Here is a 26,444-nt window from a genome sequence, read left to right as displayed (position 1 = left end):
TAGCTTGAAGTGGCTCCAAGCTACAAGCCTGGAAGGATATTAAACCAGTAAAAGCTTATCAACTGATGCATTGATATGCTGTAAATTCCAGGCTTTTCATTCTGCTTTTGAGGGTGGCCCTAAGTCAACACATTAGTAAGCAATTTGCTGACATGAGACGGATCACTTAAGACTCTCCTGAGCAGACAGAGTCCACCTAAATGCTTTTGTTAGCCTTTTTTTTTTTTTTTTTTAATGTTTAGCCCATGCACTACTTGCAGATGACCAGCAACTGCTTTACATATCAATGACCTGGACTCTTGGTTATTAAATTTATCAAATATCCAAAATAGGAGACTTTAAAAAGATGTTAAGGTACTCATATTCCTAAATTGATTTTTATATATTTTATCTTTATGTGAAAGTCATAATATTAAGTAATAATATTTAAAAACTAGAACTAAGTTGACATGTTTTTCTTGTCATTCTTGCCCTTTGAATTATGAAGGTTATTCACATAAGAAGTGAGGAAATAAGAATTTCTGGAAGCAAGAATTTGACATTTCAGAAATATTTAGAAGTTGCTTTGCATTGATTACAGTGAGCACTCAGTAAATGTATGTTGACTTTTTCAAGTATTAACCTCGAGTTTCACATTTGCTAGCATGCATGTGCTCCTGAGCATAGTGCTGATTACTGTTGCTGAGCTGAGCACTCATGCTCTAAGGAGAAAGAGCAGTCCTTTCTGTTCCCTTTAGAAACATACCCTGACAAGGCCCTCATTGTGTTAACAACTTCACATCAAGGTTGTGGTTTTCAGCTAAACACTGGTATTTTGCTGAATTTTTGCCACCAAAAGTCACTTCAAAATCTAGACAAAAAATTGCTCTTGTTCACCTTTTCCCTTCTCTAAGAAGGAATTTGTATTGTGCTGCTTCCAAATATGTACATTTAGGGCATATATTTGTTCTCATTTCTAATCTTTTGCAAACCTAAAGTCAACTTTTTTCAGTGCTAAGTACCTTACCTAGACAAATCAGGTGATTCCCTAGATCTGTGATACTCATCTGAGGAGATAAGAAATGTACACAAAATAGATAACACTGGCCCTCAAGAGCCAGAAGTCCACAGGGAGAGCAGAGGACAGATCACTTTCAGCTCATGTCACCGAAGCACATGAAATGCAGGAAGAGGAAAAAGCAATTATTCACAGAACTGAGCAAAGATGTGGGCCAGACCATAAGATTCCTTCAAGACAGCTTTTGCCAAAATCAGTGGTGACAAATGACACAGACATGGGAAAAGCTGGTGCCGCCCCGGCTCTGGCCACCTGTTCTAAAATGCAGTAGTTTGCCCTCTCCTCATCCCCAGGAGCCTGCAAGTCCCAGGACACCAGCACTGTCACTGGTGTTTCTACTGCTTTAGGAACTCTTCATTTGAAGAACAGTGTTTGTGGTCTTTGATCCTCAAGGCTGTACACTGCCTGTTAAATACCAGCTCCCTTCCCAAGCTGTTTTACTAACCAGCCCAACAGAAATGGTGTAAACCTTTTTCTACTTCATCAGGTAATGCTTGTAAGTGATAAAGTGAAATTTAGTTTAGATTGAATAAAATACATTTTAGCCTTTAACCATCATTACATATGAAAAAAAATATTTTTGTTTAAAAACAATTTCTTTAAAACTAATAGTGTCCAATTTAAAATAACAATGTTTACAAAATTTTTAAAAATTAAGGAAATGTGAGTTGTAAGTGTAGAGATGATGTTACTGTTTGGCAGTGAATCCCTCTCTGAGTTCCAAGCCAGCCAGAGCTACAAGCTGAGACTCTGACTCAATAAAACAAAACAAAACAAAAAAAAATGTTAAATTTTAAGGAACAGTAAGTACCATGAAGACAGACAAGCAGAGAAGGAGCAGAGAAGGAATTATTCTGAACAAGGGATATGGAAAGATGAATATGAACAGAACCAAAGCTAATGGCACCCTCCCTGCCACTCTCTGGAAGTATGTCTTGAGAGGCCTGGCATGCAAGCTGCTTTGGCCACCTCCAAGATGGCAGGATCCAGTGTGTCACTGAGTCGGAAGCAGCTTTATTACATGGTAGGTGGGAGCTAGCCTAAAGAGGCTATTAGAGAATAACAGCCATAGAGCATAGGCAGTTCCCAGCAGGGAAGACCACAGGATTTCCTCATGAATCGATGTAGGATCTTGAGGAAAAGAGGCCAACAAGTGTGGTCTTGTGACTTGGGCTGTATTTGGAGTTGGGAAGGACCTCTTGGGCTTACTTCTTGGGGTGCCTATGAGATCTAAACATGAAGTGTTTCCTGGCAGCAAATAAGTAGGCCTGAACTCAAGGACAAATAGTATTTAGTACTACAGTGAGCTGGAAGGTACAGTAGGGAAAGGACAGAGTGGGACTCAGCTGACAGCCAGCGGAAAGGTAAGAGAACACCATGTCTGGAAGTCCACTGAAGAGAGTGACCAGGTGTGGGTGTGGGAGCCCCTTGCTCCCTAGCGTGGTCTTGTCAAGAGAGCCTCCCAGAGGAGGGTAGTGTGCTTATCATTACAAGATCTGGAGGTACAAAGTGGGGACAGCTGCAGCTAATGACAGTTATGTAAGGGATATGAACAGTATATTCCAGATGACAGAACCAAGCTATTAAGAGAAAACACAGAAATTTTTTAAATACAATTTTTCTCTTTTTGCTGGCCTTTTAAATTGTTGTGATTTAATGTGTGAAGTAATACTCTAAGTTAATAGCATGAGCTTGTCATTTAGCTTCAAACTGTATGCTGTCTGTTTAAGTACAGATTTGAGGACCAAATTCACATGTAGAGGCTCATAGTTAAGAGTTTCCTGCCTTACACACATGCCCATCATTTCTCAGCAGAAGAGCTGCAGTGCTCTAGGAGCTGCCTGCTGGGCTCTGAAAAACAGCTGCAATTCCAGTATTCTGTACCTCAAATCTTGCTCCGTAATGGCACATTATGTTGAGTATTGTGTGACACTATTCCTGGGAAGATGTGAAAAAGTGTCTCATCACCCCAGAAAGGGAACCAACAACAGGAAAGTTACAGTGCCACCAGCGGCCAACTGGGTGAACCAATGAGTTTATTAAGGTTACTTAGAAGAGGATGGATGCCTCAGAGGCAGATACAACACATAAAGCCCACCACAACATGGATATGCCCTCTACACAACACACAAGTAGTTGGACAAGTCAGAGTCTCTTCTCCTGAGCAGTCCTTACTGTTTATATAAGTTTTGCGGGAAGGGGCCTTTGTGAGTGCTCAATTTCAGGGACTTCCAGAAACTGTGAGTTGTTTACTTCTTCAGACTTCTCTCCTTGATGGAATTTCTACACACAGCACTGGGGTCAGTGGTGAGTACCTTTTTCTTTCTCCTTTCAGTGGAAGTGTCTCACAAAAATCACAAGGGGACAGGGAGGCAGAGCTAGGTGGATCGCTGTGAGTTCAAGGCCAGCCAGGTCTACAGAGTGAGCCCAGGACAGCCAAGGCTACACAAAGAAACCTTATCTCAGAAAAGGAAGGAAGGAAGGGAGGAAGGAAGGAAGGAAGGAAGGAAGGAAGGAAGGAAGGAAGGAAGGGAAGAAAGGAAGAAAAGAAGGAAGGAAGGAAGGAAGGAAGGAAGGAAGGAAGGAAGGAAGGAAGGAAGGAAGGAGGGAGGGAGGGAGGGAGGGAAGGAGGGAGGGAGGGAGGAAGGAAGGAGAGAGGGAGGGAGGGAGGAAGGAAGGAAGGAAGGAAGGAAGGAAGGAAGGGAGGGTGGGAGGGAAGGAAGGAAGGGAAGGAAAGAAAAGAAGGAAGGAAGGAAAGGAAAGGAAGGAAGAGAAAGAAAGAAAGAAAAATCACAAGGGGAGAGGGTTTTGATAGACTCTATCTCATTATTAGAACTCAGAAGGAAAAATGAATGAATACAAAGGACAAAGGGAACAACTTGAAGCAGCAAAGGAAAAGGATTTTCCAGATCTGAAGCAAATCCAGAACAAACAAGTCATCAAAGGTCTCTCAATATGGTTTAAAGGAGGGGGCAGTCAGTGTTCCACATAATAATGCTGTGGAAGACCCCAGGAGCAGATAAACCTGACAGACAAGGTGTTCAAAGGAACAGCACCTGCACCATACACATAGATGTCTCAGAGGTTCAGTATAAGCTAGAAGACTGGGCATTATAGGAGTTGGAGGGAAACAGCCCATGATTCTATATGAAAGCTAAGTCTAAGAACAGAGGCCAAGAGAGATATGAATTCCAATGGACAATGCTGTATGACTCTAAAATGCCTTCTTGAGAGGAGCACTGGAGATTGCATTCCCTGAAGAAGAAAAAATGGCCCTAGATGGGAAGTCTATGGTAAAAGTGAGAAGGTTGTCTCATAGCCATTGAATCTGCCAAACAAGAATAATAGTGTGTCCACAACAAGTTAAGACAGAGAGCACTAGTGTTTGTAAAACTGGGCCAGATGAGGACAGCTGAGTGAAGGCATGCAGAATTCTTCATATTGGCTCAGAGGAAGAAGATCCTGGTTAACTCTGGACTGAGAATTTGAGCATGCATCTATAGGGTGAGAGCTAAAAGAATAGAAGAGTTTTCACATTTGAGATGACAGAAAAGTTAAAACATTTTATTGGAGAACAGGTTTATTTGTTTTGTTTTTAATGTAAGGATGGTGAGATGGCTCAGCAGGTAATGGCACTTGCTGAGGAGCTTGATGAATGGAGTTCAACCCCCAGGGCCTACATGGGAGAACAGAACTGACTCCCAATAGTTGTCCTGTAATCTCATGTCACTTGATTTTGAGTCATAAGAACAAGACATATGTGACCTGAGATGAAGAACAGCATTCAAAATACCTCATTAATAGTCATTCAAATGAAAATGGTGAAATAGTACTTTGGACATATTTGGTGGGGGAAAAATTAAATTTAGAAGCATTTTCAAAGTGATTACGAGAAATTTTAGCATTGCACAGGTAGCTCCAACTGCATTTCTGCCACACAGTGGCATAGAATAACTAACTCCAGGATCTCTCAGAAGGTCCTCAAAGCAACTATATTATGGCAAAAGGCTTGTCATTTTATGTCATGTGCTGCTTTTCAATGACTAGATATGTTTTCCCCTAGTTTTCTCATAGGATTCCCCTAACAGCAAATGTTTTTCCTCTTGCTCAGAGAAACCAAATCTTTATAGTCTAATTGAAATCTAGGAAATGATTGTTTCCCATCTGAAAGAGAATGTCTTCTGGACTCTGCAGACCACCTGTGACTGCGCTGCTGCTACCCACTCTAGCATTTCTGCCGGTGTAATTGTTCCTAAAAACTCAAGGTGGGACTTAGGCAGAGCACAGTGCTAGAAGCTGGCAATGCAGAGCCATGGTGTCCAGAATCTAGGCCCTCACACCTAAACTGGACAGCCAGCGTGAAAATGTGACCTCTTCCCTATGGAACATCCTAGTGGGAGTCACTGTTTATCTCAAACTGGGCTGCGTATGAAGATTAGGTGTCCCATGTGAGCACCTGGTCTGAAGAACCTGCTCACAGTTTCTCTCCCTATCTGGAGCAGATGGTCCCAGGAAGGTAACACTGGTTGAAGAGACATAAGTATTCTACTTGTTAAGAACAAAGAGGGCTAGGTTTGCTGATCTAGCAAATTATAAAAGTATCTGTGAAATATAAAACTCATGTGTGATCAGTGAGTGCTCTTGTGCCTGTCATGCCCAGCCTCCATGAGAGCTGTATAATAGAAAATACTGTGAAATTTCATTTTCTAAGCATATTACTAAGACTGAGATGCTGTGTAATATGGTACCATCTTGTCAGTCATTTGTTTACATTTGAACTTTCATCCAGAGATAATTGTGAAGAATTCCCTACAATTAAATTTTAAGTAACGAAAACTACAACTACAATGACATTTATGCACTGGACCAATAATATATATTTTAAATAAATGTTCTAATTTAAAATATCATGAAATCTCACAGAAAAATGAGCCAGGGCAGAACACTTAAAACCTCTACAGCTTTGTAAGCAAAAAACTAACAAAAAAAAAAAAAATCACTTTGAGACAGGGTCTCATGTAGCCCAGGCTAGCCTCAAACTTTAATCACTTGCCTCAAGTCCCCTGAATGCTGGGATTCTAAATGTGCACCAACATGCCTCCTTACTATCATCACACAAACCCCAGTAATGTTTAAAGCATGTTATGTATCTCCTAAGTAGTATTGTACTCGTAAGACTTTTAAAATCTGGTGGCAGCATCTTGAGGGAAGGGCAGACACAGTGTCAGGCCTTTGTAACTGGGGAGGGTATAACTCAGAAATCAGAGTGTTACAGCAGACATGTTCAGATGAGTCAGGCAGGCTGCTGTATATTTAAGGGCAGTAGGTAAAGCTGGTGGAGAACTTGCCCAGGAACATATATGACTGCTGCATCACATAAGCATGCCCCACCTTCCTGTGTGTACACTAGTTCAGTGTGTGTTTAAAGTGTTGGAGTCCTATGGATCCAGCAGCTCCTGTTCATGCCAATAGAAGATGACTGCAGGCCGTGCTGCAGCCAGCCAGCACCTAATGCCCAAACCACTTGTCCTAAGACCAGTTCCTTTCCTAAATCTGGTGTGTGTGTGTGTGTGTGTGTGTGTGTGTGTGTGTGTGTGTGTGTGTGTAGCTTTATAAAAGAACTGTGTTTAAAGGAACACTGAAGACATTTTAAAGTTAATACCTGAGATGGCATGCATATGCTGCCATCTCAAGCCTCTGTACTGACACTACCAGTGTAAAATTTTAACCTAAGTACCAAGGGTCTATTCTGTAGTGAGGCATCTTAGTAAGCCATCTTGATTATCTGTGCTTGGAGAAAGATTTTTAAAATCATTAGGCAAGGAGTATTTCAGATTGTGACCTTAGAGCTTGAAGATGACCCTCCTTTGCTTGGGTTTCCTTCTCTGCTTGCACTAAGATCATCTACAATATGGAGGCACAGTTTCAGGGAAGATGGCTGGTGACCAAGGCTTAAGAGCTAGCTCTAATTCCCACATGCCTGGTAGCAGTGCCAAGAAGTTATACACTGTGCCATGTAAGTCCTTTGTAATATTCCAATTCCTCTCTCTGGTCAGCTTTAGTCCCAGAGGCATTCCTTGCTAACTGCAACAGGGGAAAAAGTACCTTTTCTTTTCTACACTTCCCTAAACTCTTGAGCTAGAATCCTGTGAATTAGACCAACAAGAGGCAAATTAGCAAGAGAAAAGTATAAACATGTCTCCTGTGACATGGGCATCTTATTACACAAATAAAAACCAGTGTCTAAGCAGCAGTGAACTGGGCACTCACTGATGAAGAGTGGAATAGTCCCCAAAAAGGTGACAAAAGGAGACAACTGAGGACAGTGAAACCAGCATCTTGGCCTGGCCCATTCCTCTCAGGACCCCGTGTCCTCAGAGATGAGGGCAATCCTGTTACACTGCAGTAGGACTTCAGGACAGCTTCTGGAGAGAAGAGAAGCCAAGTTCCTCCTTCAGGAAGCCAATCTATGCCTCTGTTCTCAGTTCACAGAAATCAGCCACCGAATCCTGTGCTCATATAACACCAACATAGATGAACTCTTCTCAGAAATTGACCTCTGCATGGCTGTAAATCGCAGCATTCTTCAGCAGCTAGATGAAAGATGTAGCTGTGAGATCACTGAGGAGAAATGGGAGAAAATCCAAGAGCAGGTAGGCTTCAGACCAGCTTCCTGCTTCCCTCTGCAAAACGGACTGCAGGCATGGGTCTGTAAGGAGTGGAAGCCTTGGTGAGGTCTGCTTGGATGGGGATGGCCTGGCTTTTGCCATGAGCTCAGTGATGACCATTGGGATCCTTGATTTTGAAATGTTAAAGCACTAGTTCTAGGTGGTGGGCGTTACAAATAATGGAAACCCAAAGGGGCAAGCCTAATGCTTTCCTGCCCTCCTCCCGCATCTGCAGTAGCCCAAGGAAGGAAAGCAGGGCTTCGCAGCAACTAGAAGCCAAGATGGAGGGAAAACTTAAAATATTAAATTGGGAGTTAAAAAAAAAAAAGGCTGAAAACATAAAATTAGGAACATTTTAAAACTTTAACAGTAACAGCCAAGTACTTAGCAATTTTCCACTTTTTGTTTTTTTTGTTTTGTTTTGTTTTGGTTTTTTGTTGGTTTTGTTTTGTTTTTTGAGACAAGGTTTCTCTCTACCCAACTGTCCTGGAACTCACTCTTTAGAGATCTGCCTGCCTCTGCCTCCATAGTGCCGGGATTAAAGGCATTTGCCACCAAGCTCCCTATAATATTCTACTTTCAATTAAAAGGCACTATATATGTTATTAATGCTCAGCAATTCTAAAGTATTTTTGCTTAAAAATTGCTTATTACAATCTCTATATCTTACATCTTAAACATTTAAGATTTTCAGTGTACTGCCCATTTTCAGAGGACCCATGTCTTGAGACATAGTTCTTACTGTAGGTCTGAGTAACTGTACAATGTAACAGAAGGGTCCTATAACAAAGCTGTGTATGTTTTGTGCTACAGGCTGCTCACCGTGAGATCTATGAATGTTCCATCTGTCTGACTCCACTGTCCCTCCATGGTGACTGCCGGCAAGCAGCTGTAGAGACTAGCAGTCAGCATCCCCGAACGACAGTCCTTCTGTCCTGTGCACATGTGTTCCACCATGCCTGCCTTCTGGCCTTGGAGGAGTTTTCTGTGGGAGACAATGCTCCTTTCCATGTCTGTCCTCTCTGCCGCTCCTGCTACCAAAAGAAAATTCTTGAATGCTGAATTCATGTTCAGGAAGTTAAAGCTAAGACTAGAACAAGAAAGGGGTAAAAAGTCTACCTAGTTTTTGGATGAGCTGTGTGAATTTGGGGTTGAGAATTACATTGCTTTCTGTTCTTTGGATTATATAAAGGAAATATAAGGACCTATCTAACTGTAGTCTTTGTTACATAAAAAGGAGTTTGTGCATTTGTGAGTTTATTCACTTGAAATAAATGAGAAATAGTGTTACTTAAAATGTAGCTTTGTCTGACAAACATCCAGGAAACTGACACACTTGTCCAAATGCATAAGAATCTTCCTTTTATTTTTATGTAATAGATGAGTATTATGGTTAAGTACTTTTAACATGTAAACTGGAAAAAAAAACAGTGGTAGTCAACATCAAAACAAGGTAAATCAAAAATTTTTTTTCCATTAGGAGAGAATTTTATTTTAAAAGTATCACCTTAAACTGCAAGGATGTCTGTTAAACATCAAAATTAAACATGCCAAAAAAGACGCCATGGTATCAAAATGCCTGCTTACCCACCCACCCAGAAACCTCACGCCCACCCTTTGCTGACCTTCTATATACCCTGCTTTTTTTTGTTTTCTTTTTATTAAACAAGAGAAAGTAGACAGACACATGTTCGTAAATGCTAACTGTCTGAATTCACATAGAGACTCTGAGCCCAATACACCAAGAAAGGGAAAAAAGCTAGAATTCTATGCCCTACTCCACAGGGCCCTAGCACCTTCCAGCCTCCAGCAGAGCCAAGGGAGCTGGGGGTGAGGGAGGCTTCTTTTTTCCCCCACAGAGAACAGTGTTGGTATTGAATTCAGCTTTTTAGACAAGAAAGGATAAAAATGAATTTAAAACAGAAAAGTGGAGATTCTTTTCCTGTTGTATTTTGCTCAAGGCTATTTCCCCCCAAATAAGTTGAAAACCATGGTGTTAAGAGAAACCTCAAAACAGGGCGACTGAGCACAAGGGTTAGGGGGAGGAAAATGACTGCAACTTGCTCCCAGGGACTGGAGAAAATAAAGTAAAAAGAAAGTTGGAATCCATCAGTCTTCTGTGCTAGTCATTTCGCCTTCATCTTCCTCTCCTCCTTCCCCTTCATCATCATCCATATCAGGAACCAAATAGCACTACAACGGATTTGGCCAAATATCATCTTTGATGACCTCTCCTAACTCATCTGCACCTGCATCAGAATGGTTGGTGAACCAGGTAAAGAAGCCCTTTGGCTCTTTGCACTGCTGTTTCCTGCTGGCCTTATTCTGCATTTGACTTGATCCTTTCCTGATTTCCATTTAATTTCAGTGCACTTTGAAGATGGGTCACCACTCTCATTCAGATGAAGTTCTTTGGAGAGAACTTTATTTTCAAAGTAAGGATTTTCATCAAAATACAAATGCATTCTGTAACCTGATTTAATGTCTTCAAGTTCTGTCACTTCAACTCTGGTCAAATAATGCCGAGCCTCTTCCTCATCCTCCTCCAGCAGTGCGGACACTTGCGGATGGTTGACAAATGTTGTTACATAAAAATGTGGGATTTTGGCAATCAATTCTGAGCTGAAAAATTGGTTGGCAGAGTTTGTTATATTTTTGTTCTACTTTCAAAATTTCTTCACTATTTTGTTCATTAAGTCTGTCTTTTTCATTTTTCGTTTTATTTCATCAGTATGTTCAGTTGCTTCTTGCTGTTCTTTCCTTTCGGCAGGCCAGGCCAGGCTGACATGTTCTCCAACTTTGGGGCAGGAGCCAGTCTGGATTTCTTGGACTGAGGAAGGCTTGCAGACTGCTGTTTCAGAACCATGCCACGAGGGAGGTGGCCTGAAGCTAGAAGGCCACAGCAGGAAGAAACTCACAGGAACTCGGTAAATCAAATGTTAATGATGGTGTTGCAGATTCCCATTGTCCATATATGAGACAACTGAAAATCCCTGGAGCCCACAGAATATTTTTTTGCTCTCAGTGCCACACTCTAACAGCAGACCCGAGCAAATGCTCAAGTCCCTGATATGAAATGGTGTAGTATTTGCTTATAACCAACTAAAGCTCTCCATATAGTCTGAACTCACCTCTGAATTGTAATACCTAGGACACTAGAAGTGCTATGTGAGCAGCTGCTGCACTATATTACTTAAAGACTAAGAACATGAGAGAGAACATGTGTGCTGTACGTGTGTCAGCACAGGTAAAGTAGGTTTTTGTTTTTGTTGTTTTTGTAACATGTTGAACTCCAGGTTGGATACAGAGAGTGATAATGCTGCTAAGATTGGTGTCCATCGTAGCCAATAAGCAGCACTGCTCAGATGGCCCTGGCCACTGGATCAGATAAAAACCCACTCAACAGTATTAGGTAATCAAGGCTGGGCTATCTATCCTACAGACCCCTTCAAGCTCCCTGGCTTTCTGTCTTCTCAGTGATTGGAGTCTCCTTTGCCTCTGCCTACACCAGAGAATCTGCTCTCTTTGGGGAAAGGACATGTTGAAGACTGCTGGGAGGCAGTGGCCATGTGATACAGTATCCCAGCCTGGACATGAGTGCAGCAGAGAAGCAGGGAGCAAACAAAGGAACATGCCAGGGTTCAGAACTACCCCCTACCCAATGTGAAAAGTGTTTAAAATTATTTTCTATTTTTATCCTTTTAAAATGGTTCTTTTTTTGTTGGCTTATAAAATGTGCATGGATACAGAATTTGTAAATTACCATGTGTATGTTGGGTTATGCTCAAAAGTTTCTTAATAATTAGACATGCTATTATAATATTAGGAGATTAAGTTGGGGAATACTTTGAACAAGTGACAAAGACAAGCTGCATCTCAGAGAGCCACATTTCCATTCAGAAGACTCAGCTGCAGAGATGTCTCTGCATCTAATTGGGAATGCACAGGGTTCCCACAGTCTGATTGCTCTGACATTGGAGGGAGGCCATGCACATGCTGAGATGGCACCATTCGCTGGAACAGCAGCATCCACAGTAATCTCTTTTGCTGAAGTAGCAGAGTTCATTTCTCCTGATGCAGGAACAGATGCCAGCTATTGGCAACAGGTCCTTAAATTGAAGTACACATCAAATAACAACTTCAAAGGGGTTCTGACAGTAGTGAAAATTCTAGTGTTGAGGGCAGGGCCTCAGCCATATTCCAACAGTCAATGACAATACATGTATATTTCTTGTGGAAAAGTGCAAACTTTTACCACTCCATCATGTCTTTAGTCAGCTGTAGCACGGAAGTTAGTATACTGATTAGGACATCTCATGAAGTAAGAAGGCTCAGAGGCCATTGAAGGCAATATCCCTCTCACTGTGGCCTCTTCCTCAGAGCAGTCTTTACTGTAATGAACTGACCTCTCCTGTAGCTTAGCAGATATCTCAGCATTCTTACAAGACAAAGCCTTCTTTTTACTGCCCACTCCCATTTTTACTTAGGAGGCTTGCATGCTCTGTGTGGTAGGCAATTATAAAGTCTTCCTTTCTCCCCACATAGTAGACAGACATGAGTTCTTCCACACTTACAAATTTTTATGGGACCTTCATAGGACCTGACCCATCCCCAAGTACTCCTCACTAACTCCCCATCCTCACTAACTCGACTAAGACACTGCCAAAGAAGCACATTCTCAGGGCACTTTGGTCCAGAAGGGACTTGTGTGAGCCAACCACAGGTACTCTGAGGCATTGCCAGGCTTTCGCTCTCACAGAGTAGTGAGAGCTCTAGAAGCCTCTAATAGACTGGTGTAGATTCCAACCTTATTATGCTTTGTAGGACTCTTTTCTTCCTTTCAACATACATAACATAGCCAAATAATCATAAAACTGCAATGTTGCACGGCCCTCTAACTATTCGCTATCCTTACCACTCAGAACAGATGTAATGATTTGAAAACAGGTTACAGGTTTTTTTACTACCTTCAGTTCCTACACAAGGTTCAGTGTCTGGCCCTGGGAGCTCCTGGGCCAGGGTTCATCCTGACTTCTTAGGCTGTCGCTACTGAGTTTCATCCTCTGCACAGTAGCCAGAGTTGGACTTATTTCGAGATCTTATTGGACTTATTCCTGAGTCCTAAATAAGACTATAAGTTTGAGTAGAAAAAGAGAGTAAAGGCTTCAGACAGTGTGTGGCAAGGGTAGCAGTCTAGCATAGCTGCTGCTATTGTTATTTTCAGGCTCTAAGTCCTGTAAGTTACAACCATAAAGCTGGTCTCCTTTTAGAATCACATCATCTTACATCTGCTTACTGATCTGCATTAAGTATTGGCTGCAGAGAAGGTTTACCACGTACAAGGTCCACGGACAGGTAAGTTAAGGTGGCTCATACTCTGAAGCTTCATCAACACACACAAATGATGCCTCCAAGATTTGTCTGCTGTCTGAGAACTTTGAACAAGCCAATGGGAGTCACTGGAATCTGGCTGGGTTTGGACTGACCTACTTCTTTACTAAGGAATGGGGCAACCTCAAGCACCTTTAGTTTTATTGGCAGTGTCGCAAAGACATGAAATGGAGGTGTGCATTTCCTGTTTCACAGTGTTCAGAGCTGCCCGTGTATTAGGAGGGAACATTCATTTCCTGTTCCCATGTTCCTGCACACCCTCCCCACTTCACAGTCTCTGATGTGAGTTCACAAAAAGAAGTATAAGACAAAGTAACCTACCCTGTAGCCTGACCCAGTGCAGACCTGTGAAAGAGGAAAGGTCAGACTCAGCAAACAGTAAGCAGTGGGGACAAACAGAGGTCTCAAAAATGTGGCTTGTGTCCTTTAAATTTCGAGCTATACTGTTGGGTCCCTACATAATCACAAATCACCCAACACACCACAAACAACAAAACAGCAACAACAACAAAAAAAATCAAAAATGGCTATAGGAACTTATGTCCTTGGTGCTAAAGTGTCATGTTTGCAGCAGGACTTTAACAACAGCTCTTGAGAGGAAAAGACAACATTCCGAAAACCTTAGAGCCAACAAACTTGCCCAAATAATATTTAAGCCAGCTAACAAAGAGTCTATTAGTTCTTTCAAACCAGATTTTTTTCAAATGGAAATATGCCTCCCATTTTTGTACTAATAGGCCAGGAACTAGCTTAGTTTGTGCCTGGTATTTAAATATATACATACATACATACATACATACATACATACATACATACATACATACATACATCATAAATATATATGTATTTAACACATATTTATATATTTAACATATATAACATGTTATATATAAAAATTTTATATAATATACATTTTATTTTATATATAAAAATTTTATATAATATACATATATATGTGTGTGTGTGTGTGTGTGTGTGTGTATATATATATATATATATATATATATATATATATATATATATATATGCCAGAAAATGCCAGCATGGATCATAAGAAAAAAATGCCAGTTTTGTTAAATTCTTATATGTGTTTGGGTGTGCATGTAAACTCAGTTACAGAGGACATTCATTTCTTATTTTGGATTGAATTGTGAAGCCACTGGTATTCACAGGCTATGCACACTTCCAGCAAATGAGCTAGTGTGAATAGTACTTACATTCTGTAGAACTCTGGATGAAGTTCATTTCCTCTATGGAAGAAATCAGGAACAAGCCTGATGAGCCTGAATCATTAAATAATGTAAGATGTGTCTTTTCAACTATTAATACTATTTTGGGGTTACAAAGAAATGTATCATAAATCCACAATAGGAAGTAAGTAAAAACATCTAACTCTTCCTCCAACATCCTTCGGGATAATCGCTGTGCTCTTACACTGAGCCAGAAGTAGCCTATCAATACTTCTGAATGTCATCCTGATAGAATTAAAGACTAAATATATGGTTATATGTGCAGGGACTTAAAACCAAGTATAGGAGATTTTGCAGAACTTTAATTTCTAAGAATTATAAGGCACAATAAAAGAAATCACTAAAATAAGACTTAACAGAAAATTTGAAAATATGTAATAAAAATTCTCCCATGTATCTAGACATTTGAAAAGTATCATGCCAATATGTTCAAGTTTAAAATCAGTGCTGCATATGTTCACATATTTAAAGATCCTGTAACAGTTCTGCCAATATGTTTTAACTACTATATTAATCATTAGCAAACACATCGACTGGAACCAATGGGAATCTGTATTGCTTAGTACACGGATCACCTACTCACCTGGCCAAAGCAGAGGTGGCAACAACTACTGCTGCCACTGTGAGTGCAAGCACTCATCCCCATGCACTATGAGAAGTAGACCCAAACAGGCTTGATTCTGATTCCCTAGCCAGCCCCAAGAGGTATGACTAAAGGAGCCAAGAGTGTGCCTATGGACAACTTTACAGGGTCTCATATTTTGGTCAGACCTTATTTTACAAAAGATAGTGTTGTAGAGAAAAATAGCTTCACAAGCTCCAGAGGAATGCTGGATTTTATCTAACTGCCAAAAATCTTACACTTTGAGCCCATTTATGGATATTTGTGCTGCTTTTTGGAATTTGAAGAATTGGTGTTTCCTTTGGACCTAACAACTACGGAATACCAGCACAATGACACTTGCTTGTAATCATAAAAGCTGGAACCAAGATATAGGATCTTGAGGTCAAGACCAGTGTCAACTATATGACATGACCCTATAAATAGGTGGTCCAAGATGGCGGTGACCAGCATGCACCTTTTCTGAGGGACACAGGATCCGAAACTCTGAAATTGGTGAGTGGAGGAGCAGCTGAAGCCAATAACATCCACACTGAGGCTTCCTGGGTGAGAGCTGAGACAGTTTGGATCCAGGTCATCCGTGGATGTTTCCAAGGACTGAGAGTGGCGAATATTCAACCTCCCTACACTTCCCCTTTCCCCAAGCACAGGTCTCCTTGCTCAGCAATGATGGCAGGTAGTGGCCTCTGCCCCATGCATGGACCTCCCTGCTCAGCTGAGACCTCAGTGGTTGCCACAAGCACAAGCTTCCCCACTCAGAGACTGAAACGGCACAGGCAGGTCTCCCAGGGCTGCAACTGCAGCAGGGCTGTGGCTTGTCCAAGCAAGAACCTCCATGCTCAGTGACTGAGACAGCAGACAGGCCTCCCTGCCCAGCAGCCAAACAGTGGACACCACTGTTTGGTGTCCACTGTTTGGATCTCCTACACTTTCATTTGCCCATGCAGGCCCAAATCTGAGAGTAGAGAACAGGGGAACCCCTACGTTTTCTGATTAGGCCTGTGAGCAAGTGAATGTGCCTATAAGTGAGTGCTTGCAGAGCCTGAGATCCAGGCTCCCTCTATACTATCAGCCAGACACCGGATCCCTCCTACTCACACCCCACCATGGGAAACATAGGGGTCCTTGGAACAGTATTCTCAACACTGAAGCCCCTGTTCTGTGGATCTACCAGTGGAATCCAGGCAAACAATTCCTGGAGACAGACAGATCTGAATGCCAGGAGGATAGTACAACAGGCCTGTAAGACACTGAAGTATTCAGGGCACCTGCGCAAGCACATTGCGCCTTTGAACAGCACCAGCAACCGCACCCTCTCCATGCTTAAGCTCCATCCTTCTAGGCATCTACACGCTCTAGCACCCTCTCCCTCAAAGCACACTACCACTCACACGCTCACACTTTCCCATATGTGTCTGTGACCTTCTGCCCTTAGCTACAGCTGAAACACTGATATCCACTCACAAGCCGGTAGACCTCTCTCATCTTCCTGAAGAATATCCCAGACACCAGAGACAGAAGGACCCAGTCTGAAGTCCAGACTCCAGGAACAAACAGCAAAGGTTATAGATAAGCAGGTGGCTAAAAGTTGGCATAAGAACACATCCAACAAAATTCAGGGCATCACGGCAACACCAGCAACCCCCAAAATCAATGGAAACACAGGAAAATTATTTTGAACCTATGATCTTCCAGTTATTAGAGGCACATAACGAGGAAACAAACAAAGATCTACAAAGAAATACAGGCAAATACAGACAAACAGAGGCACAGGTAGAGGCACAAGTAGTAGCATATAGAGAGGAAATGAACAAAAAAAAAATAGAGGCCATCATGGAAAGACAGGAATCCACATTCAAACAGTTGAAGGAAATGGGGCAAGACATGAAAACAGAATCAATAAAGAAAACACAAACAGAGAAAACCCTGGAGCTGGAGAACTTAGAGAAAAGATCAGGAAGCACAAAGGTAAGCATCACCAATAGAATACAGGAGATGGAAAAGAGAATCTCAGGTGCTGAACATACAGTTGCAGAAATTGATACTTCCCTCAAAGAAAAAGTAAAATCGGAAAAGTTCCAAACACAAAACATCCAAGAAATAGGAATAGACGAAAATGAAGATTCCAGGCTCCAAGGTCCAGAAAATATTTTCAAGAAATCATAGAAAAAAAAATTTCCCAACTTAAAGAAAGAAATGTCCATTAACATACAAGAAGCCTACAGAACATCAAATAGACTAGACTAGAAAAGAAACTCCTCACGTCACATCACAGTCAAAACACTCTATCTACATAACAAAGGAAAAATATTAAAAGCAGCAATGGAAAAAGGCCAAGTAACAGATAAAGGTAGACCTATCAGAATCACACCAGACTCACAGAAACTATGAAAGCCTTAAGGGCCTAGGCAGATGTCATGCAGACTCTAAGAGACCACAGATACCAACCCAGACTACTATACCCAGCAAAGCTTTCAATCAACATAGATGGAGAAAACAAAATATTCCATGACAAAACTAAACTTAAACAAATCTACACAGCAACCCAGCCCTACAGAAGATACTAGAAGGAAAACTCCAATCCAATGAAATCAACTACACCCAAGAAAACACAGGATATAGATAACTTCACAACAAAGAATTAAAAAACAAGCAATGAATCACAGTAACACCTCCAACTCTACAATAAAAAGAACTAACATTCATTAGTCACTATTATCAATATCAATTGACTCAACTCTCCAATAAAAAGACACAGACTAACAGAATGGACTATCAGAAACAGGATCCAACATTCTGGTGCATCCAAGAAACACACCTCTGCAATAAAGATAAATATTACCTCAGAGTAAAGGGCTGGAAAAATATTTTTCAAGCAAATGGACCCAGAATACAAGTTGGGGTAGCTATCCTAATATCTAATAAAATAGACTTTCAACCAAAATTAATCAAAAAAGATGAGAAGGGGCACTTTATTTTCATCAAAAGAAAAATCAACCAGGAAGACATCACAATCCTGAATATCTATGCCCCTAAAACAAGAGCACCTGCATTTGTAAATGAAACATTATTAAACCCGAAATCACACATCGATCCCAATACCTTAATAGTGGGAGACTTCAATACTTCACTCTCACCAAGGGACAGATCATCTAGACAGAAGCTAAATTCAGAAATAATGACACTTACAGAGGTCCTAAATCAAATGAACCTAATAGAGGTCTACAGAACTTTTCACCTAAACTCAAAAGAGTATACCTTCTTTTCAGCACCTAATGGACTAACCATATAGTCGGATACAAAGCAAGCCTCAACAGATGCAAGAAGATCAAAATAATCCCTTGTATCCTATCAGACCACAATGGCCTAAAATTAGGCCTCAACAACAACAGAAATAACAAAAAGCCTACATACACATGGAATTAAATCTCTGCTCAATAACAGCATGGTCAGGGAAGAAATGAAAAAAGAAATTAAAGACTTCCAAAAATTTCAATGGAAATGAAGGCACAACTTACCCAAACATATGGGACACAATGAAAGCAGTGCTAAGAGGAAAGTTCATAGCACTAAGTGCCCTCAAGAAGAAATTTGAAACATCTCATACAAGCAACTTAATGGCTCCACCGAAAGCCCTAGAAAAAAAAGAAGTAGACACACCCAAGAGGAGTAGATGGCTGGAAATAATCAAACTCAGGTCAGAAATCAATAAATTAGAAACAAAGAAAACAATTCAAAGAATCAGTGAGACCAAGAGCTGGTTCTTTGAGAAAATCAACAAGATGGATAAACCCTTAGCCAAACTAACCAAAAGGCAGAGAGAAACTATCCAAATCAACAAAATCAGAAATGAAAAGGGAACATAATGACAGACATTGAGGAAATCCAAACAATCAATCATTAGGTCTTCCTACAAAAGCCTATATGCCACACAATTTGAAAATCTAAAGTAAATGGACAATTTTCTTGATAGATTCCACTTACCAAAATTAAATGAAAATCAGGTAAAAAGATTGAATAGACCTATGTCCCCCAAAGAAAATAGAAGCAGTCACCAAAAGTCTCCCTTCAAAAAAAAAAAGCCCAGGACCAGATGGTTTTAGCACAGAATTCTACCAGACCTTCAAAGAAGAGCCAACTCCAGTTCTCTTCAAACTAGTCCACAAAATAGAAACAAAAGGGACATTACCAAACTCATTCTATGAAGCAACAGTCACCTTGAACCACACAAAAACCCAACCAAAAAAGAGAACTTCAGACCTATCTCTCTTATGAACACTGATGCAAAAATACTCAACAAAATACTCACAAACCAAATCCAAGAACACATCAAAGATATCATCCACTATGACCAAGTAGGCTTCATCCCAGGCATGCAGGGGTGATTCAATATATGGAAATCCATCAATGTAATCCACCATATAAACAAACAAAGGAGAAAAACCACATGATCATCTCCTTAGATGCCAAAAAAAGCATTTGACAAAATCCAATACCCTTTCATGTTTAAAGTCTTGGAGATATCAGTGATACAAGACTTACCTAAATATAGTAAAGGCAATATACAGGAAGCCCATAGCCAACATCAAACTAAACAGAGAGAAACTCAAATCAATCCCACTGAAATCAGGGATAAGGCAAGGTTGCTTACTCTCTCCATATCTCTTCAACATAGTACTTGAAGTCTAAAGCTAGAGCAATAAGATAACTAAAGGAAATCAAGGGGATACAAATCAGAAAGGAAGAAACTATTTGCAGATAATATGATAGTATACATGAGTGACCCCAAAAATCCAACCAGAGAACTCCTTCAGCTGATAAACGCCTTCAGCAAACTGGCTGGATACAAAATTAACTCAAAAAAATCAGTAGCCCTCCTGTATACCAAAGACAAAAGGGCCAAGAAAGAAATTAGGGAAACGACACCCTTCACAATAGCTACTAATAACATAAAGTACCTTGGTGTGACTCTAACCAAGCAAGTAAAAGACCTGTTAAAAAAAAAAAACTTCCAAGTCTCTGAAGAAAAAAAAAAAATTGAAGATATTAGAAGATGGAAAGATCTCCTGTGCTCATGGATCGGTAGGATTAACATAGTGAAAATGGCCATCCTGCCAAAGCAGTCTATAGATTCAATGCAATTCCCATCAAATTACCAACACAATTCTTTACAGATCTTGAAAGAACAACTCTCAATTTCATAAGGAAAAGCAAAAAACCTAGAATTTGCCAAAACAATCCTATACAACAACATATCTGGAGGTATCTCCCAGAGCAATAGTAATAAACTGCATGGTACTTTCATAGAAACAGAATGGTGGATCAATGGAATCAAATAGAAGAACCAAAAATAAACTCACACAGTGACAAATACTTTATTTTTGACAAAGAAGCTAAAACCATATAATGGAAAAAAGATAGAATCTTCAACAAATGGTGCTGGTCTAACAGGATGTTTACGTGTAGAAAAATGCAAATAGATCCCTATTTATCACCCTGCACAAAACTAAAGTCCAAGTGGATCAAAGACCTCAACATAAAACCAGACACACTAACTCTGTTAGAAGAAAAAGTGGGGAAGAGCCTAGAACTCATTGGCACAGGAGACAACTTCCTGAACAGAACACCAATAGCACAGGCTCCAAGGTCAATAATCAATAAATGGGACCTCATGAAATTGAAAATCTTCTGTAAAGCAAAGGAAACTGTCGTCAGAATAAAACAACAGCCTACAGACTGGGAAGGGAACTTCACAACACTCTATCTGACAGTGTCTAAAATCCAGAATATATAAACTAAAGAAGTTAAAAAGCAAAAAATCAAGTAATCCAATTAAAAAAATGGGGTGCAGAGCTAAACAGAGAATTCTCTGTAGAGGAATACAGAATGGCAGAGAAACACTTAAAAGAAATGCTCAGGGAAATCAGGGAAATGCAAATCAAAACGACCCTGAGATTTCACCTTATACCCATTAGAATGGCTAAGACGAAAAACTCAAGTGACAATGCATGCTGGAAAGGATGTGGAGAAAGGGGAACCCTCCTCCATTGCTGGTGGGAATGTAAACTTGTACAACCACTCTGGAAAGCAATATGGCGCTTTCTCAGACAATTAGGAATAGTGCTACCTCAAGATCCAGCTATACCACACCTAGGCATATATTTAAAAGATGCTCAAGTATACAACAAGGACATTTGTTCAACCATATCTGTACAGCTTTATTTGTAATAGCCAGAAGCTGGAAACAACCCCTCAGTTGAGGAATGAATACAGAAATTGTGGTACATTTACACAATGGAGTATTACTCAGCAATTAAAAACAAGGAAATCATGAAATTTGCAGGCAAACGGTGGGAACTAAAAAAGATCATCCTGAGTGAGGTATCCCAGAAGCAGAAAGACACACATGGTATATACTCACTTATAAGTGGATATTAGACATATAATATAGGACAAACATACTAAAATCTGTACACCTAAAGAATCTAATCAAGAAGGACTCTGGGTAAGATGTTCAGTCCTCATTCAGAAAGGCAAAGAGGATAGACATCAGAAGAAGGAGAAAACAGGGAATAAGAAGGAGCCTATCACAGTGGGCCTTTGAATGATTCTACACAGCAGGGTATCAAAACATATGCTGAGATTCATAGCCAAACTTTGGGCAGAGTGCAGGGAATCTTATGAAAGAAGGGGGAGATAGAAAGACCTGGAGGGAATAAGAGCTCCACAAGGAGAGCAACAGAACCAAAAAACTGGGCACAGGGGTCTTTTCTGAGACTGATACACCAAGCAAGGACAATGTATAGAGATAACCTAGAACCCCTGCACAGATATAGCCCATGGCATTTCAGTCTCTACGTGGGTTCCCTAGTAATGGAAACAGGAACTGTCTCTGACATGAACTCAGTGGCTGGCTCTTTGATCACCCTCCTGAGGGGGGAGCAGCCTTACCAGGCCACAAAGGAAGACAAAGAAGCCAGTCCTGATGAGACCTGATAGGCTAGGGTCAGAGGAAAGGGAAGGAGGACCTCCCATATCTGTGGACTTGGGGAGGGGCATGGGAGGAAATGAGGGAGGGAGGGTGTGATTGGGAGGGGAAAAGAGGGGGGCTACAGCTGGGATATAAAGTATAATTTATATAGAAATAAATAATTTTTAAAAAATTATTAAAAGATGGATAGATTAGATAGATAGTCAGATAGACAAATATAGATAAGCAATGTTTGAATCCATAATATTTGTTGTATCTCCTCATTAAGATCTGTAAGTACCTGGTACCCTTTTAGTTTAAATTGTATTATTTTTATGTGTAGGGATGGTTTTCCTGCAGCATGTGCCTGCAGTGCCCATGGAGGCCTGAAAAGGGTTTCAGATCCCTGTGACTAGTTACTGATGGCTGTAAGCCACCATGTGGATGCTGGGAACCAAATTTGAGTCCTCTAATAGAACACCCAGTTCTCTGAACTGCTGAGACATCTCTAGCCACTCCACCCCAATCCGCATGCCCTTATTTTGTTTTGTTTTATTGTTTTGTTTTTTGAGACAGTTTCACTATGTAACTCTGACTTGCCTGGAACCCACTATGTAAACCAGGCTGGCTTCAAATTCATAGTATCCTCCTGCTTCTGCCTCTTGCATGCTAAGATTAAGGCAAACACCACCATGCCCAGCTTCGTGCCCTTTTAAAGAGGAAATTCAAGGTGAAAGAACAGCAGAACAAATTATCAGTCCCTGCTGCAGCCTCATCTAGTTTAAAAAAAAAAAAAAACAAAACACCATGACTAGTGTGAATAAGAACACTTGTTTGCAGAACTTTCTGCATTTTCTGTAAAATACCTCTACAATGCAAGAATCCTGTGTGTACGTGTCTTCGTGAATTTAGAATGGGAAGCCTCAGCGTGCTGCTGTCCACTTGTGAAGTTCTGCATCAGTCAGCCTTCAGCACATGCCCAATGCAGTGACTGCACCTGGACTCAGTCCCTCTCTCCAGGTGAGACTCTCAGGTGAATGACCAGTGACCATTAAAGGGTCACAACCATGCAGTAGATCAACCATAGAGGGCCTGAGATCCAAGGTGAGACAATACCCCTTAAAGCCCACTTTTCATCTCATCAGCAAATACCTCTAGTCAGTGTTTTAAAATTCATCATATATCTGACTAGGCTTAGTTACCCAAGCCTGGCTCCCATATTCAAAACTTCCAATGATTAAAAAGGTTAGGTTATATCCTTATATGGTCCTTGGTTGGAGAAACAGTCTCATAGAGGGCCCCCATGCCCTGATATATTTTGTCCTTGTGGAGCTCCTGTCCTCTCTAGGTCATACTAACTCCCCCTTCTTTCATATGATTCCCTGCACTCTGCTGAAGGTTTGATTATGAGTCTCCACATCTGCTTTGATACACTGCTAGGTAGAGTCTTTCAGAGGCCCTCTGCCGTAGGCTTTTGAACCCCTGCTGGGATATAGCACATGGTAACTCAGTAACCAAGTGTGTTTCCCTAGTAAGGGGAATAGGAACTATTTCTGACATGAACTCAACGACTGGCTCCTTTATCTGGCCCCCTAATCCCCCGAGGGAGGAACAGTCTTGCTAGGCCACAGAGGAGGACATGGCAGCCAGTCCTGAAGATACCTGATAAGCTAGGGTCAGATGGAAGGGGAGGAAGGCCTCCCCTAGCAGTGGACTTGGAAGGGGGCAGGGAGGAGATGAGGGAAGGAGGAGGGATTGAAAGGGAAAGAGTGAGGGGGCTATGGTTGGGATACAAAGTAAATACCTGTGATTAATATAAAAAATAAAAATTAGTCAAAAAAAAGTTTAGGACTGGCCAATGAGATGGCTCAGCAGGTATCTTAATCACCAGCATACACATGGTGAAAATAAAGAACTGACTCCTGAAAGTTGTTCTCAGATCTTCACTCATGGTCACACACATACACACACACACACTAAAAATTAAAGTTGAGACAGACATTGAAAAGTTTAATATTCTATGAAAGTTTCGGACACCTCACAGACTAGCAGGAGCTCTGTGTGGCTGTGTGGCAATGGTGTCACTGTAAGTGCCTGCAGTAGGAAACTGCTCCCCGATCTTCTCTCCACTTGGTCTGCTCAAAGGATGGATTTCAAGTTTCAGGAAGAAGTAGAGCCTGGCTAATGTAGGCATAATGATCAGGGAAATTTGAAAGTAGTCAACTTTCATTGTACTAGTGCAGGACCTCACACTCAGGAATCTACTAGTACTCACTGGCAGCATGGACTGAAATTACTCAGAGCCACAGCACCAATGTTCCTTTTCCTTAAAGCTAACCTGGGGTACCAGAGAATGCCATGGTGTAAGTAAAAACTGTACTCCATGGCTTGAAACATACAGCTAAATTTTCTTGGTTTTCTAAGTAAAAGCAAAAACAGTCAGATACAGGCTTTCCTATATTTCTCTAAAACAAACTAAATTCAACAATTTGAGAAAAAAATACTTTACTTTTTTTCTGAACACAAACCCTGCTTTGTTATCCATACAAGTAAATATGAGCATCACTATACTTCTGTGAATTGTGTGCTACCTAGGGACAACAACAGCATGTGCTCATGTTTTTTTATTTAATCAGTAGACTCAAGAGTTGAGGAAGCATCCCAACAATTACAACTAAACAACTGAATAATTATGAACTCCTATTACACTGTACCTGCCCTTCCGTGGAGAACTTGACCTTTGAGTTCTGGGTATCACACTGGTAACTTTCCTGAGGTGGAGACTTATGGTGGCGTATATGAATGTCACCAAAGCCTGAGGGACATGAAGAAGAAGCAAATTCTGTCTATGGGTTCCACAGGCAAACAAGCACGGGGAGTGTAGCAGTTTAAAAAAGGGGGGGGGGTTAAAAAGTGAATGTACATATGGCCTATAAGGCAAAGTCTAAATTACAAGTGTGTCTTACACTGGCACTGCACTATGAAGAGTATTATCAGCTGTATACACCCAAACTGTCCAAATATACAATCACATATGCTTCCTACTGCAGCTTACCACAAAGGATAGTCCTGGGGCTGCCCACCAAGGCTGTGGTTTGAAAAGAATCTAGTGTTTTCCACTGGCTCAAAGTCTAATGAAGATTCTGTAACATAAATCACAAACTTTTTTGGGGTTTTAAGAAAATAGAAAATGGAGTTTGTTACTAGTACGGCAGTTTCTAGGACTTTCTAAAGACATTATGGGATACCAAGTGACTTTCAGGTAGGCTTCTGTCTACAGAACCAAACTTCTCACGATATAAAGCAAAGCATAAGAAAGTCCAAGTTTCCTCTTCGCACATCTTCACCTCTTATCCAGATGGTTCCCTGCTGTAGACATCCAGCTTTTCCTCAGTCTCTAAGACTCGGGCTTTAATCAAAATCTATAAGGTCAGTGAGACAATTCAAATGAGAAACAGATCAGCAATGCCAAGTTCTCAGTGATTATGAGAAGGTGGCACTGACAGGCAGGCCCAGACCCCACCACAAGCTGATCTGTGTTTGTGGGAATGTCATGAGTCAGGAGTTGTCAGGACTTGCTGCAGAATGCTACTGAGGCAGCCAGGTCTCACAGTGCTTTCTGATGCCCGTTGGCAGAAGGCTTTGTAGTTTCTGAATCCCTTGAGGTATCTGACAAGTGGAGTTTGTGAAGCCCTGCAGAAAAAATAGGATAAGGGTGAGAAAAGAGTATTGCTAAGGGAGTAGGTGACCCAAGAAGACCTGTTGAGCAACAGGAAAGCTTTCCTGTATAGGTTGCATTGCTGGAGATCAAACCTAGGACCTTATCTATGTTAGGCAAGCACTCTACCACTAAGCCACATTCCTGACCCAGGAACTATACTTTTAAGATAGAAGACTTAAGTAGGTTCACTTCTTGGGTATGACACAGGACTCATAAAACTGCAACACAGTAATCTGCACACCTCTCCCGAGACAGTCCCTGGGTCAACATCATCACTGTGGCTACTTGCAGCAGATGTTCTCTAAAAAGACCTGTCAGGAATGGGTTAATAAAGTCAGACTTAACATCTTGGGCCATTTGAACTTATATTTAAAGAGGATTCTTTTCTACACAGGGAATTGCCCCCTAAATAATATACAAAAAGGTAATAGAAAACATTTGAAAAAGAAAACATTATCTCTTGAAAGCGTCACACAGCTCTTGCAAACTCCACTGTGTCTTATGGTCAGATTGCTGACATGACACAGACGGCCTCTGGCCTCTGGCAGGTTAACTTATTACCTTAGCACCACAGCAGGGTGCCAACACTGATACACTGCAGCCTTCTTAGTCGTAGCCAAGTTGTAATTGATTTGAACTCCCAGCTAAAAATGTTTCAACTAGACAGTGATGACGGTTTCAACTAGGCATCTGCCTGTTTTTAATGTGGCCGGTACTGTGAAACCCAGGCACTGAAATTTATATATTAACTGGTGTTTCAGATGA

General features: G+C 41.0%; 2 protein-coding genes and 1 pseudogene across 5 annotated transcripts in view; 1 reads left to right on the top strand and 2 right to left on the bottom strand.

The window, feature by feature from the left end:
• The window catches only part of Rnf32 (ring finger protein 32), a 33,717-nt gene extending 23,145 nt beyond the window's left edge, over positions 1–10,572 (top strand). For 2 of the 3 annotated variants that reach the window (XM_055612944.1, XM_055612945.1), the window contains exons 8-9: positions 7,543–7,710; positions 8,539–8,933. In XM_055612944.1, coding sequence (XP_055468919.1) covers positions 7,543–7,710; positions 8,539–8,787 — 417 coding nt within the window. In that variant the 3' untranslated portion in view covers positions 8,788–8,933. Of the gene's footprint in view, positions 1–7,542; positions 7,711–8,538; positions 8,934–9,905; positions 10,001–10,093; positions 10,161–10,495 lie in introns of those variants that run through there. The other variant, XR_008720763.1, reaches the window with a different exon arrangement.
• LOC129681057 (protein SET-like) lies at positions 9,761–10,591 on the bottom strand (annotated as a pseudogene).
• A 10,596-nt stretch (positions 10,592–21,187) lies between these two features.
• The window catches only part of Lmbr1 (limb development membrane protein 1), a 125,008-nt gene continuing 119,751 nt past the window's right edge, over positions 21,188–26,444 (bottom strand). For both annotated transcript variants that reach the window (XM_055612725.1, XM_055612726.1), the window contains one exon: positions 21,188–25,651. In XM_055612725.1, the coding sequence (XP_055468700.1) occupies positions 25,566–25,651 (86 nt within the window). In that variant the 3' untranslated portion in view covers positions 21,188–25,565. The remainder of the gene's footprint in view (positions 25,652–26,444) is intronic.

This window comes from Psammomys obesus, unplaced genomic scaffold (assembly GCF_907164565.1).
Source record: "Psammomys obesus unplaced genomic scaffold, mPsaObe1.curated_primary_1811, whole genome shotgun sequence".
Taxonomy (NCBI): domain Eukaryota; kingdom Metazoa; phylum Chordata; class Mammalia; order Rodentia; family Muridae; genus Psammomys; species Psammomys obesus.
This window is presented reverse-complemented; position numbering and strand designations above follow the sequence as displayed.